General features: G+C 39.5%; 1 protein-coding gene across 3 annotated transcripts in view; it reads left to right on the top strand.

Annotated features, from left to right (window-relative positions):
* USP25 (ubiquitin specific peptidase 25) overlaps positions 1-3507 on the top strand; it is a 90719-nt gene extending 87212 nt beyond the window's left edge. For 2 of the 3 annotated variants that reach the window (XM_062002512.1, XM_062002521.1), the window contains 3 exons: positions 1133-1256; positions 1866-2061; positions 2504-3506. In XM_062002512.1, coding sequence (XP_061858496.1) covers positions 1133-1256; positions 1866-2061; positions 2504-2676 — 493 coding nt within the window. In that variant the 3' untranslated portion in view covers positions 2677-3506. Of the gene's footprint in view, positions 1-1132; positions 1257-1865; positions 2062-2503 lie in introns of all 3 variants that reach the window. The other variant, XM_062002528.1, reaches the window with a different exon arrangement.
* Positions 3508-18270: the final 14763 nt, after the last annotated feature.

Below are 18270 nucleotides of genomic sequence, written 5' to 3'. Positions count from 1 at the left end.
AAGGATTATGAGCAGGTCTCATGGTGGAAGAAATGATGTCACAGAAAATTCTTAAATTATGGTGTTGGAGTTCATCTTGTTTTTCTAAATAGGGATATTAGAAGGTAAAGGTTTAGGAACCAAGTAGCCTTCTCTTTATGTAGGCTTATTGGGAAGCATTGATGTAAGCCTTGTGCCCACACATAATTTTTATTCATTTTTGGTAGTATGGTGGTTTGGATTTGATAATTTAAACTTTAACCATGACCTTCTGTTCTCACTAGGAGTGAGTGAAGCAAAGTGTACTGTTCCTCTAACCACTCCACTAGGAAAGTTTTCTTCCTGATTTTGGGTTTTTCTCTGTTTGAGTAAAAAAGACACTTGTAACTACTCATTTTTAGGGTAACTTTCAGTGACTGTCGTAACTGTGTTTCTGTAAGTCAGAGAATTAACAGTTGAGGGTGTTTCCTGGAAATGGTATGCAGCAGTGTGAAGGGAGATTGTTAGTCTATGCATGAAGGGATCTCTCTTGATTATTAAATGTTATGTTCTTCCTTAGGGACCTCTGTTACTCATCTTTTACCAGTTAGACTTGTATTTATCTTCTGCATTTAGATTAAGACAGTCAACAGTCTAACAGCACTTCTGCTTTTAAAATGCTGTTGTGGCTTCTTCCATCACTTTAGTGATGGAACTTCAGTAGTTTGGAAGAACTTATTGATAGCAAGGCTAAAATTCACAGTTTATTTTTTAGAAATAATGTGACAGCTTTAAATATTATTGTCAAGGTGTAGAATAAGACAACAGAAGATCAAATCTAATGTGGCATAAATGCACAGAGGAAAAACTTAAGTTTTTGTGTATACTCAAGGTTAATCCAAAGCTATTTTTGAAGTGAGTGATGTCGATTGGTTTCAGTGAGCTTTGGATCAGAATTCACGGGGAAGTGGTCTAAATAGATAATAAAATAAACTGTTCTAATGTGCATAAAACCATGAAATTATGTAGTAGAAAAAACCATTATGAAGGGTTTGTTGGGAGGGATGAACTGAGAGTCAAACAAGCAAGTGAAGTTACCTATCCTTTGAAGAGCACAATTGTTACCTTGAAACAGGTGGATATTGCATCTAATATTTTTGTTTCTTTACTTCAGCTATATGGAAGCCTTGCTCTACCTTATCTATGCTTACCAGAATAACAAAGAACTCTTGTCCAAAGGCCCGTACAGAGGGCATGATGAAGAGCTGATATCTCACTACAGACGAGAATGTTTGCTAGTAAGTGAAGGGTGAAATATATGTGAAATAGTTGAAGTTGCTGCCTGGCTTTAACAAAGTTAATTAGTAGGAAAATGTTGCCATCATGTCATACAAAACCAATCAAAAAGCTCTTTCATTAACAAGTTACTCCTTAGACTTAGGTAAGGGAAAAAAAAAAGCAAAAGTAAGAAGGAAAATGTTACTTCCCTTTTTTTGAAATAATTATCTTTGCGATTGTAAGTTGTGTGCTTACTGCCATCGTGTCTGGGTTAGGTAGGAGCAACAGTTGACAGCGTTGACGAGCAAACTCACACGATTGCCACAGGTTAGTGGGGAGACAAATACTGGAAGAGGCATCATTGGGAAACAAGGGGTGATAGGACTTCAGCTCCAGAGGTTAAGTTATAAGATATCAAAAAAAGTGTCTTAAGGAACCTCACAACATAAAGTTCTTTAATGGAGAATATGCGTCATTGCTGTGAATGTTAATGCGCAACCGTGGTTAATATAAGTTACCAGGTAGCTTTGTAGGAAGACTGCTCTTTAAAACTATCACAAAATAATGCATGGGAGAATGTGAATTGCTGTATACTTAAAGACTTTCCTTTTTTGTGGTGGTTTGTGAAGAAACTAAATGAACATGCCGCAGCACTGTTTGAGTCGGGAGATGATCAGGAAGTAAATAATGGCCTGATCATTATGAATGAGCTTATCGTCCCATGTTTGCCATTACTACTGGTGGATGAAATGGAAGAAAAAGATATTGTTGCGGTGGAAGATATGAGAAACCGTTGGTGTTCCTATCTTGGACAAGAAATGGAACGTAAGTCATTTATTTATTAAGGTAAAAGGTGCTTGCAAACTTTTTAAATAAATGTGATGTTTACAATGCCTTGAATTGAGCCTGTGTCTTTTATGCCTTGGTAATGTATTCAGAGTTACCCTGCCTTTTGTGAATAATTGTGTCCACGTTTAAATAAACAGGTTTTCCCTGTATTGTACTGGGTTATTAGGCCTTAAAGGATGCTTTTTGAACGAAAACATCTTTGTGTTGTTGGACCATCTGAAGGGGCAGTTATATTAATATCTTACTAGGAATTGGTGTGTCCTACTTAATTGCTGGCAGACCTGAAGAAAGTGAGCTAGTCTAAGTGAAACTACTCCTCTTCCCACCCACCAAAAAAAAAGCCAATGTTGGGCAGAAAAGGAGAATTCCACATGGAGATGTAAATGCTTATACTTGGGTTTTTCTGCTTTATTTGCAGCTAATTTGCAAGAGAAGCTGACAGATTTCCTGCCAAAACTGCTAGATTGTTCTACAGAGATTAAAGGTTTCAATGACCCGCCAAAGTTACCCTCCTACTCCACACATGAACTGTGTGAAAGATACGCCCGAATCATGTTGTCACTCAGTCGAACTCCAGCCGATGGAAGATAAATTCTGCAGCCTTCCTAAGCACATTGTATAAACTTTTTTAGTTCTTAAACCTTGCCTTCCTGTCACAGGGTTTGCTTGTTGCTGCTATAGTTTTTAACTTTTTTATTTTAATAACTGCAGAGGAGAGATGACTGTACAAACTTTAGCCAGACTACAAACAATTAAAGCTGAGAATCGCATGGCGCTCAGTCGTTTCAACCAGAATTGATGCAACATGCAAGTCTGATCGGTAACGGCAAAACTGCTTTTTTTGCCACTTATCTGTTACAGTATTACTTTGCTTTTATCTTAAGATCCTTTACTTTATCAACAGCTATCTGGATCATTTTGTGACTGCAACTACTCTAAGTGTCCAGTGCTGTGTAAATACATGGTACTTGGTAGCTTGTAAATGAAATGAAAGAATAAAGTTTTATTTATGGCTACTTCTGTGTTTGCAAGCAGATACCTTGTATATTGGTGTAAAATACGGGTATTTTTAGAAGAGATACGGTATATTGATGGATCACTCAATTTTATAGACAAGGTTCTTCAGGATTTATGGCCAGTTTAGTTACAGGTAGTCAGAGATTACTGTATGTGAATATATTGAAAAACTGTCAGTGCTATACACTATGTTTTTTTTGTATATTCTTTATTGATCTGTATGATACAGCACCTGAACAGTTCTCTATGTGTGTGTGGCCAGGCCAAGTCTTTTCTGATAGCAGGGACTGGCTTCTGAAGCAAAATGATAATGGTACCTTCCTTTTCTTGTTAGAAAAAAAAAAAAAAAAGAGGTATTTTCAGCAGAAATATATTACACCCTCTGAGCAAAATTTCTAGAAATTGATTTAAGTAGAAAAAAATAAAGGTTTTAAAGTAGAATTTTTGAAGCTTTGGAATTAATCTATTTTAAAAAAGACTAGTATTGTAGTCATGTAAGTGACCAGAAATAAAACCTTACATTAATTCCTTACTTGAAATGGGTTGCTATTGTTGCAACAAAATATCTCAGAAGTCTTTTATCTGTCATAATTAAATTTCCATTGGAAGTGAAAGAAAAGGGCCTGTTTTGTAGAACTGAAATACTGTCTGGTTTTAATGAAGAAATTTAATTATTTGGTGGAATAAGAAATTTACCGCGTTCTTAGTTAATCCTGTTACCTGATACTATTTTGATTCCTACTCCTTACGGAGAACGTTTTGTGTTAGAACAGTAAAATATGTGAATATTTGTTTGTATGTTTTTATTTGAGTGGCACTCAGCTTTTCAATACAGGCCTTCTAGTGATGTTTATTCAAATATCTATGAAGAAAAGAACACAGAGGGAAAGAAGGAGTGATAAAGTTCAGACCACCTAGAAAGGTAGTGGACATAAATGTAAGCATCTCGTATGCAAGAAGATGCAGAGTTCAAACTTAGTATGTATCATCTTAAAAGTCATTCACTCCAGAGAGGTACTGGATCATAATATGCAGTGAATAGAGTGTAGCCTTCAATTTAAAATCCTTTTAGGGATGTTTTCCTCTTCTGTTTTCAATTTGAATGATTCGTAGTGTGTCTAACTATCCATTTACTTTATAAGTTCTTTTTAAAAAAGAATATTAAACCCTTAAAAGGGTAGTACTACTTAGGAGCCCTTTTATTTTGTCTGAAACTTGCTATGTGAAATACCACTTTTCAAGGAGAAAGATATGCATATTATGAAAAGGGTGAAGATACATTTTCACAGGTCTCACATTTTTTATCTTTTGCACTTTCATTTGAAACTCAAGAATATGTCTGTTTAGCACTGTGTATTTTCAAACAAGGTTTGAACAGATTAGACTTCACAGTTCTCTTCTTCAGTAATGGTAAAAACAATTAGAAGTGAAAGAGCAATTTTGTATTCTCATTGCTAACAAGTTTTGAATTTGAATGTGAAAACTTTTAAGGAAAGCTCCCTGCAGGAGCCAGTTACCCCATCATCTCTGTAATCTTCCATGACAAACACAGGGGAAAAGGTACTAAGGCATTCTTTCTAAGGTAAAAAGAGGAAGAAAGTATTTCATTTGGGAAGGATATCTAAAATGTTTTAAATTAAAAAGGAGCAGTCAAGGATGAAATTATTTGTTTTTTTTTTTTTTTTTAGTTTCTTGAATTATAGTTGAATTGAGAAGATCTGTCTAGTAGAGCAGAAATAAATATATATGTATTTTACTATTTCAATATCTTGTATGAATTTAAACCTTCAGCTCAATGGTTATGGTACTGTTTCATCTTAAAAGCCTTCTTTTTTTCACTGCACTAAGGTAGCTGATAGCTTGGATTCACGATGTCTAGCATAAAACCTATACAAGTAACTGTGTAAGGTAGTAAAGCGTACAGTTCATTTGGGTACCTAATAATCTGTGACAGAATTATCTAAGTAGGTATTTCTCTTCAGTATGGGAATCGTGAGATTTTTAGGAGACTTTTTCTCAGTTTATAGAAGACAAAAAGATTAAGGGAATTCAACCCAAATTACTAAATCACTTACACCATCAATTAAAGGCAAGAGTTTGGTTTTCATTTTCAGATGTTGCTCCATACCGCAGAAGACCCTGAAGGCACCGCAGTCCTTCAGTTACATGCCGCTTTTTTTTTTTTTTCCACTTCACCCATGTGTCTTTTTTTCAGATGACCTGGCAAGTTGCTGCACTTTAACTGGTGTTTTGCTAGTATCAAAATTCCTGTTGTTCCTAATTAGAGCTGCCACAGCAGATCTGTTAGTTCCAGCCTAAGCAGAAGGCTGTGAGCATCAGCAGAATTAATCTGAACAAATGGAGAGGATCGATGGAGTCAATTTGCACTTTGCAGATGTGATATTTGATACCACACCAGGCGCAAGTGGGTAGATGAGAGTTTCATTATTGAGCCACGGTTGCTTTGTGGACAATCTGTACTTTAACTGCAGTGAATGACTGATGCTACAAACAGATTTACCCTAGAAAATGTGAAGTATGAACGTAATCATATGCTTCTTGTTCAAGCATTAAAATCTGATAATGTATGTATTAAATTATCTTTGAGGTTATTTTTAGGGTGCTCGAGTATGTGTGTGAGGACTGCAGCTCCAGAAAGGTACCTGACATAAACAGTAGTGTGCAGGAGACAGTCTGATACTGTCCAACATTGTAAAAGTCCATAAAGAGAAACAATGGTTCTTGTCTGTATTATTCATTTTGTGCTGTTTCCTTTCCTCAAAATTTAGTGGGTCCAAATGTCTGTGGGAGGCCTTACATAAACACAAGTTAAGAATGTTGATGAAAAAATGCTGCACTCTAAGTATATAATAAATCACTTAATCTATGCAGCATCTCCCAACATAAATACTTTTATTATTTAAAAAAAAAATGTTCTGGTTTTGTGTTTAGAAGTATGCAAGAAAAACAGCAATCGGTCATGGCACTGAGAGGAAAGTGGTTGCATCTTTCCATTATTTGCTTCTGGAGAGGATATTAATGCAGATATAAAAAAGCTCTTCCCCAAAGAAGTCTTTTAGCAAATTGCAGTAGGTAAAATGCAAAAGGGGAGTGCTGCTTTCAAATGAAGCAGAATTATTTTCCATGTGACTGATATGCAGTTTTTCTTTATGTATTTTGTCCATTGAAGGTCTCTGGAAATCTTAAGCTTGATGGATAGGCTATTAACTGAAAACACAATTTCTAAGGAGCATCTTTCTTTGTAGATAAACTAACAGTATTGGTAGTCCCCTAGTTGAGTTCTTGTCGCCAGAACTTTTTTGCTGAGTTCAGCTCTTCTGTTACAGTTTTGATCCTTATGGAAGCAAAGCCATAAAACTTTTGCAGACATTTGTATTTCTGATAGCTGCTGCCATCACTACAGTACACATGTGTGTTCCAACGTCATTGTCATGCCCTTAAAATCTTGGACTTTGTCATGAAATTTTCCCCATTGTGAATTTCAGATCTTTAAGTAGCAGGAAGATGCTCAAGCTGATACTCAACAGGATTCTGCTTCCATTTGATTACTGCGGGCTTCAGTTTTCACCTCTACAGGCTCCTGAGTGCCTTTCTGGGAACCCCTCTGATGTGTATGCCTGTGCAGGATCTATAGGTCAAATAGCACTCTGCACAAATGCTGCCTGGCAACTCTGCGTTTTAGAGCCTGAAACAGGAAAGGAGTGACAAGCTAGTTCAAACTATGGATGTTTTGTGTATAGCTGGTTGGCACATTAAGAAAAAAAAAGTGAGTAATTTGTTAGAGCTTGACTTAACTGAGTGCTCTCTGAACTGGGCACTTCAGACGTGTGAGGGGTTCCTCATACACTGCATCTTGGCACCGTCTCTCCAGGCTTATGAAGGCTGTAGATGGCTGTTCCTGATGTTGAATGTTCTTCAGTTTACCTTGATCCTCACCCTTCATCTCAAATTATTAAAACTGCAGTCAAGCATAAACTTTGGTAAAAATCATCTGTGTCTTGCTGTGCTGGTTTAAGCTGGTATTTGTGCAATCCCCACCCATGTCTGTGTTCTGTATCTAGTTATTTCCAGTAAGTCTTTGTGACTGTATCTATTTTATTGTCTGTGTACTCTGAATCCATTTGTATTTCATGGACATGCAGTCTACATAGAGAGTGCAATAATTCCTGTAGATTTCCTTCAAGAAGCAAAACCTTAGTCTGTGACCTTAGTCTGTAACAGTGAAACTGTTAATTGACTGTGGATTAAGGACTTGGAAAAACTATGGGAGTTGGCGGGGGGGAGGTGTGCTGCTGCTTCTTTTTTCATAAATAAATGGAATTAGTAGATGAAGGGAGTTACATAAACAGTAAATTTGTATATGGTTTAGGAAAAAAACCCCACATATTTCCAAGTAAGAAGTTTTAAGAAAACAAATTCAGTGTTAAGTAATGCGATTTAATGCAAAACAAATACCTCATGGTTCCTTAGGGAAGAGGTTGGAGAGTTAAGCTTCTGAGAGAAACCTTGATACATGGAACTGAAAGTCCTGTAACTTTTAATCACACAAGATAATACATTGTTGTAATCTGCTTATGAAGCTCTTTTGTTTGGAAAGAGTCTTTTAAGTTTTGCATTTCATGAAACAGATTCTTAAAAAAAAAAAGCAAACTACTCCTGCCTACAAAATCAAATAACAAAACCCCCATTCCTTGAGGGAGATAGTATTGTTCTGAGAAGTCCAGGTTGAATTTGAATTTGGATGCTCAAAAGACCTCTTATCTCCTCCCTTCTATGTTCTGTTTTGTACAAGTACATTTCATTTTAGAATACTTAAATTTTCCCTTTGAAATTCTGAAGGAAAATTGGTTATCTCTGATACTTTGAACATGAGATTAAGACTCGTCATTGTGTTTGGCATAGGTGCATTTTTCGGCCTATGGTGATTATATTTCTGGGGTTGTTGCAAGGTCAACAGCTGATATCTCACTTCACTATCCATCTGTAGGATGGAGTCCTCAATATACTTTCCATACAAAGATTTCTACTGCTATGTTTTAAGAATTGATTCCTCTTCCCCTTTTTCTTGGAGGGTTTAATCCTGTTATTTGAATGCTTTACACTGGGCAAGAGAAACAGTGCTGGTTGTTTCCACGTCTTGCAAATTCTTGTCTTTTCCACTGAAGACAGTGACACCTCTGTGTTTTCTGAGCTTCTTCAGAGATTTGGTAGTGCTTTGTGCTCGGAAGTTATTTAACTGAAATGGAAAGTGATGAAGTTAATTACTTGTTGGTTGTAGTTGACAGAGAAGAGCTGTAATGATGTTTTCTAGTTAGTAACAAAGTAAGTTAAATAATTTCTCCCTTGACACAGTACCCCACAAGATTTGGAAAGCTGAGTATCTTTTTTTTAAGAAAACAGAAGCCACTAGGTAAAATCTGCCAAGTGTTAACACTGGCCATAATCCCTTGGGGAGGGCACTTGCATTGATAGCATGTTTGTTCTCTTCTCTTCTCTCTGTTCCTGGAGTTGGCATACAGCTAAAAATACTGACTCAAAATTATTTATGATGTATTTTTATCTGCTCTGTAATGTTATGAGTACTTTTCTTTGTGTATGTTTGCTTTAAAGGGGCTTGTTTTGTAAATGCACAATGTAAATTCTCAGTGATAAGCAAGTATGATGAGTTCAGATAGCTATTTTCTATCAGTAAAACTGTGAACTCTTATACTTACTCTTCGTTATCTCTATCCTATTAGCTGGCTGATTCTCCCTGTATCACTGGTTAAAACACTTTTGGAACTAAATAGTGGACTGAGGGCGGACTATATCGTTCATTTTTCTAGGGAGAAATCAGTTGTTTGGTAAAGAGATTTACAAGAGGCCTGAGGTAACTACCAAATAATGGTAAGCTCTGACTAAGAGAGGCCAATTATAGAGGCCTAATTATAGCCAGTTTTAAATGAATCTGTTTTATGCATAATTTCTGCTATTGAGATGGAATCATTTGGTTTTAAGTGCTATGTTAAGTGTTATAAATGCTGTTTACAAACCCTGTATAAAACACTGCTGTACAAAGGATGTCTAAAGGGAAGTGCTGGATTAAGATTAGGAGTAGGTGTTGAGGGCTCCTATGTGCTGCAGTGTAACACTTCTTTCCAGGGTAAAATATTGTGGGGTTTGAGCCAAGCAGAAATTGGAAAAGAAAGGAGGGGTTTTGTCAACTGCAGAAACACTCAGAGGTCTGAAGAGACAGAGATATTCCTTCAAGATTTCCACAGAGTGGGAGAGTGAAGGCTGCTTTGCTTTTTCACCTTGCCTTTGATCAACCCCAAGCTCTTTTCCCAGAGGAGACTTGAGGCTTCTCACCAAAGCTGAGATTTGGCCATGAGAGGCATAGGAACAGAGCTCCCCTCTGCTCTAGAAGAGGGAGAGGAAATGGGTGCATTTTGGACAGGAACCCAAGAGAGCCAAATACGACATTTCTGGAAGTAAGAAGGATGGCAGCAGCTGGGGGAGGCCCTCTCATTTCCATACAGAGAGTCACTGTCAGCACACTTGCCTTTCCATTAGTAGGGCAGCAGCTCAAGGCTCATGCCATCAGCGGAGTGGGCACATAGCTGATGAGCCTGTCTGCCAGCAGCCTGTTTCATTGGCTGCTGGCCTGCTTTGCCACTCTCCTGTTCAGTGTCACAGCTGCAAGCTCATTTTTACTCCTTTTTAAGTCCCTTTTGAGCCTCTCCTTCCCAGGGTACTAGCCCTGTTGGATTAGTGATGTTCTTGCTTCCTAAACAGTACATTCAACTGAATTCAGCTCACTGAGTAGTCTCAGCTACAATATAAATGACCGAGTCAAAGCAATGGGTATCCTTTCTTCCAATTTTACAGCATTTTCAGGTTTTGTCAGCTATTGTTTATATTTCAGATCACTGATAAAGAGATCTTTGGAGGACTTAAGTGCTTCCCCTTCCTTTACTAGTAATACTTCCCCTTGAAAGTAGTTCCTATTAAGAAACTTGTCTATCATGACACCACATTTTTAGTCTTATAGTCATCTCAGGCAGCTTTAAGAGACAGGAAATAATAATGGGATAGCTCTTCTTGTGGTCTGTGGTAACGACAGAGCTCCCCGTACCTCATGGTACAGTTAGACTTGTCAGTAGGCTTTCTTTGACACCCGCACAGTGGGCTGTCCTTAAATAGTTTTCATGCTTCTCCAGAGTGATAGCCAGAGTCCCGACAGCACATGCAGCAGGAGATGATGAAGTTGTACATGGGAAGCTACTTCTGCATGTTAAATCCCCTAGTTAGAAATGTCTGCATTAGTAGTAGGCCTCATACACCAGAGAAAGAAAAACACTTGGCTTAAAATGACATCAGATAGACTGCAAATGAACACAGATGTGCTGAAATTTGGAACTTTTTAAAATTAAAACTCGTACATGGTTAACAGCCTGACAATCAGGAATACAGTTAGTACACTTGAAGCTTCCAATTTGTTCCATTTTGAACAAGCTCTTACCCACAATACTTCAAAAGTCTCTATTTCTCATCTTAAATGGCCCATCTTTTTAAACTAGGAATCTGGAAGTTTCCAGTGGGAGTGCTCAGTGACAGTCTATATGTAATTCCTTTAACTTTCCTCTTGAGCTTTTCAGCTGACCAACACAAGAAATCATTTACAATTAATGCATTGATTTGAACAGCCTTTCTTCTTTAAGGGTATAAAAGGCATGTATTATTGACAGTACTTTTATACTGCAGACTTTACAGTGCCTGTGGGTTTTGTCTGAATGGGGTTTGGTCTGCCCGTCGTGCTTTTTATGTGTTTTAGAGAGCCTAATAGTGTAAGTGATCAGTCTCTCATGGGAACAATCTGCGAGGGCCCGAACTATATCAGAGCTGTGCTCTGTTCGAAACAGACTAACTTTGATAATCTCCAGGGGAAAAGGGAACCTGAAGTATTTTAAATCCCTTCCCCCGTTCGTTTCCCCGCAGCCCCTCCCCGGGGCCGCGGCCACTTCCCGCCGCCCCACCACGCTCCGCTCCGCTTGCGTGCGCCGCCGGGCGCCCTCTAGTGGCGCCCGGCCGCCCATGTGGCCGCTCGTCGGCGTTGCTGTGGGGACACCTGGCGGTCAGCGGCCGTCACGGAGCCGCCGGGGCCGCCGCCGGGCGGGCAGGCACCGGCATCTCGGGCGTGGAGGGAGTTGGTCCTTCCTTCACGTACCGGGGCCCCGGGGATAGATGGTAGTTGTCCTTTCCGCGTGTAGTGGGTTTGCGTGGCCAAAAGCTGCTAGAAGGTTCCCAAATGTGTGATAGGGCCAGTGCCGGTCGTCTCCAAGGTGGACGTGCCGCTGGCTAAGGCTGAGCCCTTCGGCAAGGGAGGTAATAATGTGTTTGAGAAAGAGAAGAAGTTTCTGCACAGTTACTAAACTGCAGCAGCAACAGGGAGTGAGAATGTGAGAACAGCATATCTGCAGACCCCAAGGTCAGTGAAGGAGAGAGAGAAAGTGCTCCAGGTGACAGAGCAGAGATTCGTCTGCAGCCTGTGGTGAGGGGAAGGCATGGTAAGGCAGCCCATAGAGGCCACAGTGGAGCAGAGATTCACCTGCAGCCCGGGGAGGATCCCGTGGTGGAGCAGGTGGATGCCCAAAGGAGACTGTGACCTCACGTGGAGCCCCCAGTAGAGCAGGCTCCTGGCAGGACCTGTGAACTTATGGAGAGGGAGGAGTCCATGCCACACCAGGTTTGCTGTCAGGACTTGTGTGACCTTGTGAGGAATCCACATAGGAGCAGTTCATGAAGACCCGTAGCCCGTTGATTAACTCACGTTGGAGAAGCTTGTGGAGGACTATCTCCTGCGGGAGGGACCCCACACTGTGCCAGAGGAAGTGTGAGGACTCGTCCCACTGAGAGGATGCAGTAGCAAACTAGATGATCTCTATAGGTCCCTTTCAACCCCTACTATTCTGTGATTCTGTGTCATGAACTGGGTGTAACCCCCACTCCCTGTTCCCCTGCATTGCTAGAAGGGAGCAGGTAGAAACCTGGGAAGATGGAGGGGTGGGGGGAGGTGTTTTAAAATTCAGGTTTTATTTACCATTTTCTTTACTCAGTTTTGATTGTTAATAAAACAAACCAGTTCTCTCCAAGTTGAACCTGTTTTGCCCATAAGGGTAATTGCTGAATGATCTCCCTCTCTTTGAGTCATGAGCCTTTCGTTATATTTCTCTCCACCCTGTCGTATTTAAGAGAGAGAGTGATAGAACAGCTTTGTGGGCATCTGGCAATTAGCCACAGTTAAACCACTCCATTGCAGTTACCAGGGTCTCACAGTGAAAGTAATTGTCCCACCTGTTTCTTCCAGGGCCATGGCTGGCCAGCGGAATGTACCAGTGGTAGTGGGCATGTCAGTGGAACTGTGTGCAGCCTTCCTCAGTGCTTTCTCCTTGAATGAACACCAGAGCCATCAGAGTCACTAAAAAGCTAGGAGTGTTTTAAAATACCTTTGATTTTTTTCAAGTAGTTATTGCTATCCTTTGCTCTGCTTGGGCAGAAAAGTACATGAGAGGTCCCATGGGCATTATTTTTGTCATGGCATTTCATACCTACATCTGACTGCAGCAGGGGAAAATAACTTTACGCTTTTTGCTGATGTCTTCATGTGAATCAGAAAAATTTCTTTATTTCCTTGGGCTGGGTGTAGATTTTACCAGAGAAAGCCTGAAATGGTTAGGTATTTTGTTAGGTTAGGCAGCTTCCTTCAGTTATTGGTTCTAATGGCTTTAGTTAGTGTTGCCATTCATACTAAACAGCTTTCTGACTTTAAAATGAACAGTGATTGGCAGTACAGTGTTGTTAGGAACTGGTCCTTTGCTTTGATTTGATATTCACTTTTTATGGGACCAATCCCATGGCTTTGACAGGATGTACCAGCTCCCAGGAAGCATTCCGGGGAAAGTGGTAAACCTTTCTGAGAGCCTGGGCAGCCTGCAAACAAGAGGATTGAGGATAGTTTATCAGAAGATGTGTAAAAATAATCTGACGTGTAAATGTAATCTTTCTACCTTCAGTTTATGTGCTACTGATAAATTCAAGGTACTCATATGCTGGAAGCTTTCAGGAGCTTTTGTAGTCAGTTTTTTTTCCTTTTTTTTTTTTTTTTTCTCTTTAAGTTTCTAGGAAAAAAGTTACTTTTTTTCTTTATTTTTTCATGGCTATTATTGACGCCTAGCAGGGAAGGGAGGTGATAATTTATGAAATGAGGGAACGTGGTTTCAGCTGGATGCCTAGAGCCAGTTACCTAATAACTCGTGAGTAGGTTAGTAACTAACAAACCAGTTTCTTGCCTGTTTGACAACACGTATTTGTGAAGAGGCAATAATGAAAACAAGATGATCTGACTGGGTTTAAGTTAGAAAGGAAAAAAAATACACAGAGGTATTTGAGTGAAGAAATAAAAGTGCTGTCTTTAATTTCGGGCACTGCCACTGTTCCTAGTGAATCAGATAATTCTGACCCAATGTCCCATGCCAGCTGCACCAGAAACAGCAGGTTTTTTGTCTCCATTCTAGCATGTATGGCAGTGTTGCCCACCTGCTTGACAAAACTGGTATATATGCATCACGATGCTTCAATGGAGACATTACTACACAAGGTCTGTGGCTTGAGCTTTGCTGCTGTATTTGAGCATGCCCTGCAGAAGGCAGCATCATGATGCCTACCTGAAAACAGGGGTGATGGGAGGTTTCTATCATCCTACTTGGTGCCTACAAAAAAATTGAGGAAGAGATTAATCTTTATTGCGTTCACCTAATTTGAGATTTAAGAGGCAGACCAAAGATTACTTTAGCTAATTAAACTCCCTAATTGGATTTAAGAAGTTATTAACCTTTTAAATAGGCTCTCCAGAGTGGTATGTCAGCATGTACTGGGCTAATTTGCAGCCAGCTATTGGTTCCACTTGCAGGGCTGACAAGTGGACAGGCAGGCAAGGGTTGGGTTGCTGCTTGGTAAAAGGAGGGCAGGGAAAACGTCTGAGACCTTGCTTTGCCATGATAAGGGGTGCAGGAGAGGAAGGTGATGTGCTCTGGCAGCAAGTGCACAAGTGCAGGTTATCAGTGCGTAATGGGTCTAAGTAGTTTTTGCCCGACCTTCTGTATCACTGCTCACAAAACTAGCTGGGAAGGTGGAAAAGACAACTCTCCCCAAAGAGTTTTTCTATTCTTTGACTGTCTTGCCTTTGCATTTGCCTTTCCTGTGATGTACATTGCAATGTTTCTTCATAGTACAAGCAGTAAGGAGTTCCTCCTACACAAAACCTCAAGATGCACATTACAGAGCCCTAAAAATGGCTGGCCAAAGCTGGGGGAGGCCAAAAGCTATGAAGCAGCATAATATTATTTACTGGACATGCTGGAAGGTACGGTTAGTCTTTCACAAGCTTTAGACCAGCACTGTTGGTGACTTTTTCATTCTTGATGAATTTAAGTGGTACTCAGTGTTTATTTTCCTCTGTACCACAGTCCCATGTGTGCAAGGCCAAAACAGCACTATATGAAATTGTTGGAGATAACCTGAGATCTTTAGATATACTCAAGAGCCAAAGCATGAAAATGGATGAACATGAATCTGCTGTAGCATATTTACAAGAGCTTTCCTACAAATATTTCTTCTCGTGGGATATACTTCAGAACTCCAGAAATTTTATTTCTCCCCTTAGCAATCTAACATTACATAAAGTACTAGAAGCAAGAAAGAAGATACATGTTTATATATTCAAACTTTTTTTAGTAAATAGAAATTTACAGTGCACAGTCTCTCAGTTTTTGTATGTCAACAAAAAGTTTTAAACCCCCAACTCTGAAGACCCATTGCAATTTTCTTTCTTACCATAATGAATGGCAAAAATAAAGGAAAATGTAAACTTTCTCACTGCTTGTAAGTTACAGCACTTTGTGAGTGCTGGAGAACTGAGGCCAGCACTAGGCCATTTGTGGGGCTCATGCTAAAGAGCTGCTTTTTGATGGATTTTATTAAGGTGGCAGCTGTTCTGCGCTTGCTGCTTTCCTTCCTGCTTTCTGCACCAAAAATGATGTTCTACCCTCTACTCAGAGCTCAGCCTTATTTTCAGGCTGCATCACGCTGCAGGTTGCTGGCAGCAAGTCATACAGCTGGCTGTCAGCCTGGGGATGATGGACTTGTGTCACTTTCCAAATGGAAAGCTCAAGGGCTGACAGCAGTCCTCAGCTGCCAGCCTATTCTGTTGAAATGCTGGCACTGAATAGAAGGAAATATGTCATGCTCCTGGTGCTGAACTTTTTCCGTAGTTCCGCTTCCAAATGCCTTGCTGAAAAGTAGCAGTAGCTTTCTTCAGTTGCACATTATACTCATTGCAAAATTTTCGGAGGGGAGGTTTGCCAAAAGTCAAAGATGGAGTTAGTGCATGCAGGAATAATGCTCAGTTCTTTTATCACATGGATCTTTGTTCTTTTCATGCAAATTTACTGGGTTCAGCCTGGAGTGAGCAACCTGTAGCTATGGGATGCCAAACTGAGGTACAGAATTTTTCTTGATGCAGTACCTACAGCGGTGGGGGCCGTAAAATAAAACCAACTTCTTCTTTAAAAAAAAAAACCAAAACATCTCCAAACAAATAGTACTTTACCTGCCCTTCCATCATTACCTGCTATATGCCTGCCTTGTTGCAGAATGAAAGTGCAGTAAATTGTTCTTTTCCATTCTAGTCTTTTGTTTTCTCTGTTGTTAGGCTCTTTCTAGGCTATCTGTACTGGGAAATTTTAGAAGTGATTCCCTGTCCCATGTGTTAAAACTATCATAATGCAACACTATGTGTAAAACTTATGAGTCTTCTGTGTGGTTCATTCAGTGACCTTTATGCTGTAGTGGGAACATACAGTTGTAACCTGTGTGGTCTGAAATGATGCACACTTGGAAAAATCTTAATGTGATACGTTGTAATGAGGGGTTATAAAAGCATGAAGACAGAGTCCTGATCTATTCCTCCTCTGACAGTTTGATTATATGCTTCTTGGAAATATGCTTTCAATTTTGCAGAGCCAAGTGTTGTCTGTCGTGGTTTATGAGCAGATATCTCTGAGCAAATGCAGCCTTTCAGTAACAGGACCTGACACTCACTTGAGGCAGGGAGAAACACAAAACTTGGAGATGTGTAGTCTCATCATCACTTTCTGGTTTGTGTTAGAGAATATTCTTGAAACCCCAGCTGAGAGAAAAGTTCTGCATTTGGCGATCCCTCTTACTGTTTATTTACTGTCTTGAATATCTTTTAATTTTAAAAGACAGAATGGAGTAAGATATGTCCTCTTCAATGTATGGAAAGGAAACTGAGCAGAAATAAAATAAAAAATAAGGTTAGGCCATATGTTTGAGGACTACATTTCTGATTGGAGTATTGAATCTTACTTCTAGAACCATGAGTTGCTAGAGAAGCTGGTTGAATACTCTCTCCCACTCAAGAAAGCCTGAAATATGTTAAAAATGTCCTTGATTATGTGGCATCAAGCCAGTCTTAATCTGTTCCTCCTATAGATAGAACAGTTGCTGGTTGTAGATTGGAAGTGGAGAAAATGTGTATGTGTATATATCTATCTACACAGGTGTTTGTGTATATGTTCTGATTCTTCCTCCATAAAGGAGAAAATAGAAAACACTGTACGTTCAGAGAAAGACAGAACCTTCAGACTTGCATTTTGTCAAATTCTGGATAGCTTTGGGTTGCCATGCAAGCAGATTTGTTTGCAAGGGCTCAGTGGTTCCATCTTGAAAGCTAATAATATTTTTGTTCAAAGCTACTGAGACCTCTGCAAATATATGCAACCTTATAAATGATTTGAATATGTTTTGATTTTTGACATAAAATAATAAAAAAACCCCTACTTTAAGGAATAATGAAGCATATAATAAGTATAAAATAAACTGATAAAATCTGTAGAGATAAGTCAAGTGCAAGTACACAGGTTTTGGAGCACGATGTGGAACACACTTTTTGGAATGTTATCCCTTGGCATCTGATATGTTCACACTCCAAATCTGATCTGTGTTTCTTCTCTTCTCATGTTGTCACTTTATAGGTAATGTGAAGAAAATTTTCCTTACAATAGAGTTGAAAGCAGAGTAACACTCATTTTAGAATAACTGTAATGTCAAAGCCAATTAAAATTCAGTCTTATTATGCTGGTTTAAAAACTATTGAAGTGTGTGCACCATAGGGAATTATTCAGCTATTAGCTATTTCTATACTAAATGGAATGTAAGCCAAGCCCGTTTTGGGAGTAGATCTTAAAGACAAAAGCGGGACTTGTGGTCTCATTTCCAGCTTCTATTTTGTACTTTTTTTTCTCCTCTGTTAAAGCCTTTGTGTCCCAAGTGAACTGTAAGATTCCAGAAGTCAGAAGTGTTTTGTGCATGGCTACCATGGATCACTGTTTGCGTAAACAGCAGCAGCAACTTGGATACCAGTGTAAAATGACCTTGCTGAAATGACCATTTAGTGGCAACTAGCTCTAGGATCAAGCTTTTTAGTCCTTTTTTAGTGGTACTTCCCTCCTCCTAAGGGGAAAGAGGAAAAAAAAAAAAACCAAAAGTTTTCTGTCATCACCCGTCAGAATTAGCTGCTTTCTGGTCCTTTCAGTCATAGGAGGTCAAACCACTGTGCAAACTCCTTTTGGGAGTAAGTACCATAAGTACACTAAGGTGAGTCTCTGTGATCGCTGAGAAAATTGGAAGAAAGATATCTGCTTCTAGAGTCACTGCTACTGTACTGAAAGCAGACAGGTTCACAGGGAGTTTCATGCAATTGATACCTGCTTGCAAAAGACTTTAGCACTGGGCTGTCATATTGCTAGATAGCACCCTAAGCCTGTTACTTTACCAGGGCTCCTGTTGTGATACAGACATGTAAGGAAGATGAGCTTTAGCTGACATTATTCCTGTTAGCTTCTACTGCTCTTTAAAAAGTACTATTATTAGTGACATTAGTATTATCAACCTTTATGTCAATATTTTGCTTTACAAACTAGTGCTGAATGTACTCCTGTAATTTTCTTCTCCAGTTCTCTGGGTAAAACGCCCGTCTTGATTTCAAAGAGGAGAAGTTGTGCAGTTTTGAATCCCAGTTTTGGAAAT

The sequence above is a fragment of the Colius striatus genome, chromosome 1 (assembly GCF_028858725.1).
Source record: "Colius striatus isolate bColStr4 chromosome 1, bColStr4.1.hap1, whole genome shotgun sequence".
NCBI classification, from domain to species: Eukaryota; Metazoa; Chordata; class Aves; order Coliiformes; family Coliidae; genus Colius; species Colius striatus.
The sequence above is the reverse complement of the archived record's forward strand: the minus strand, read 5'-3'. Positions and strand labels throughout refer to the sequence as shown.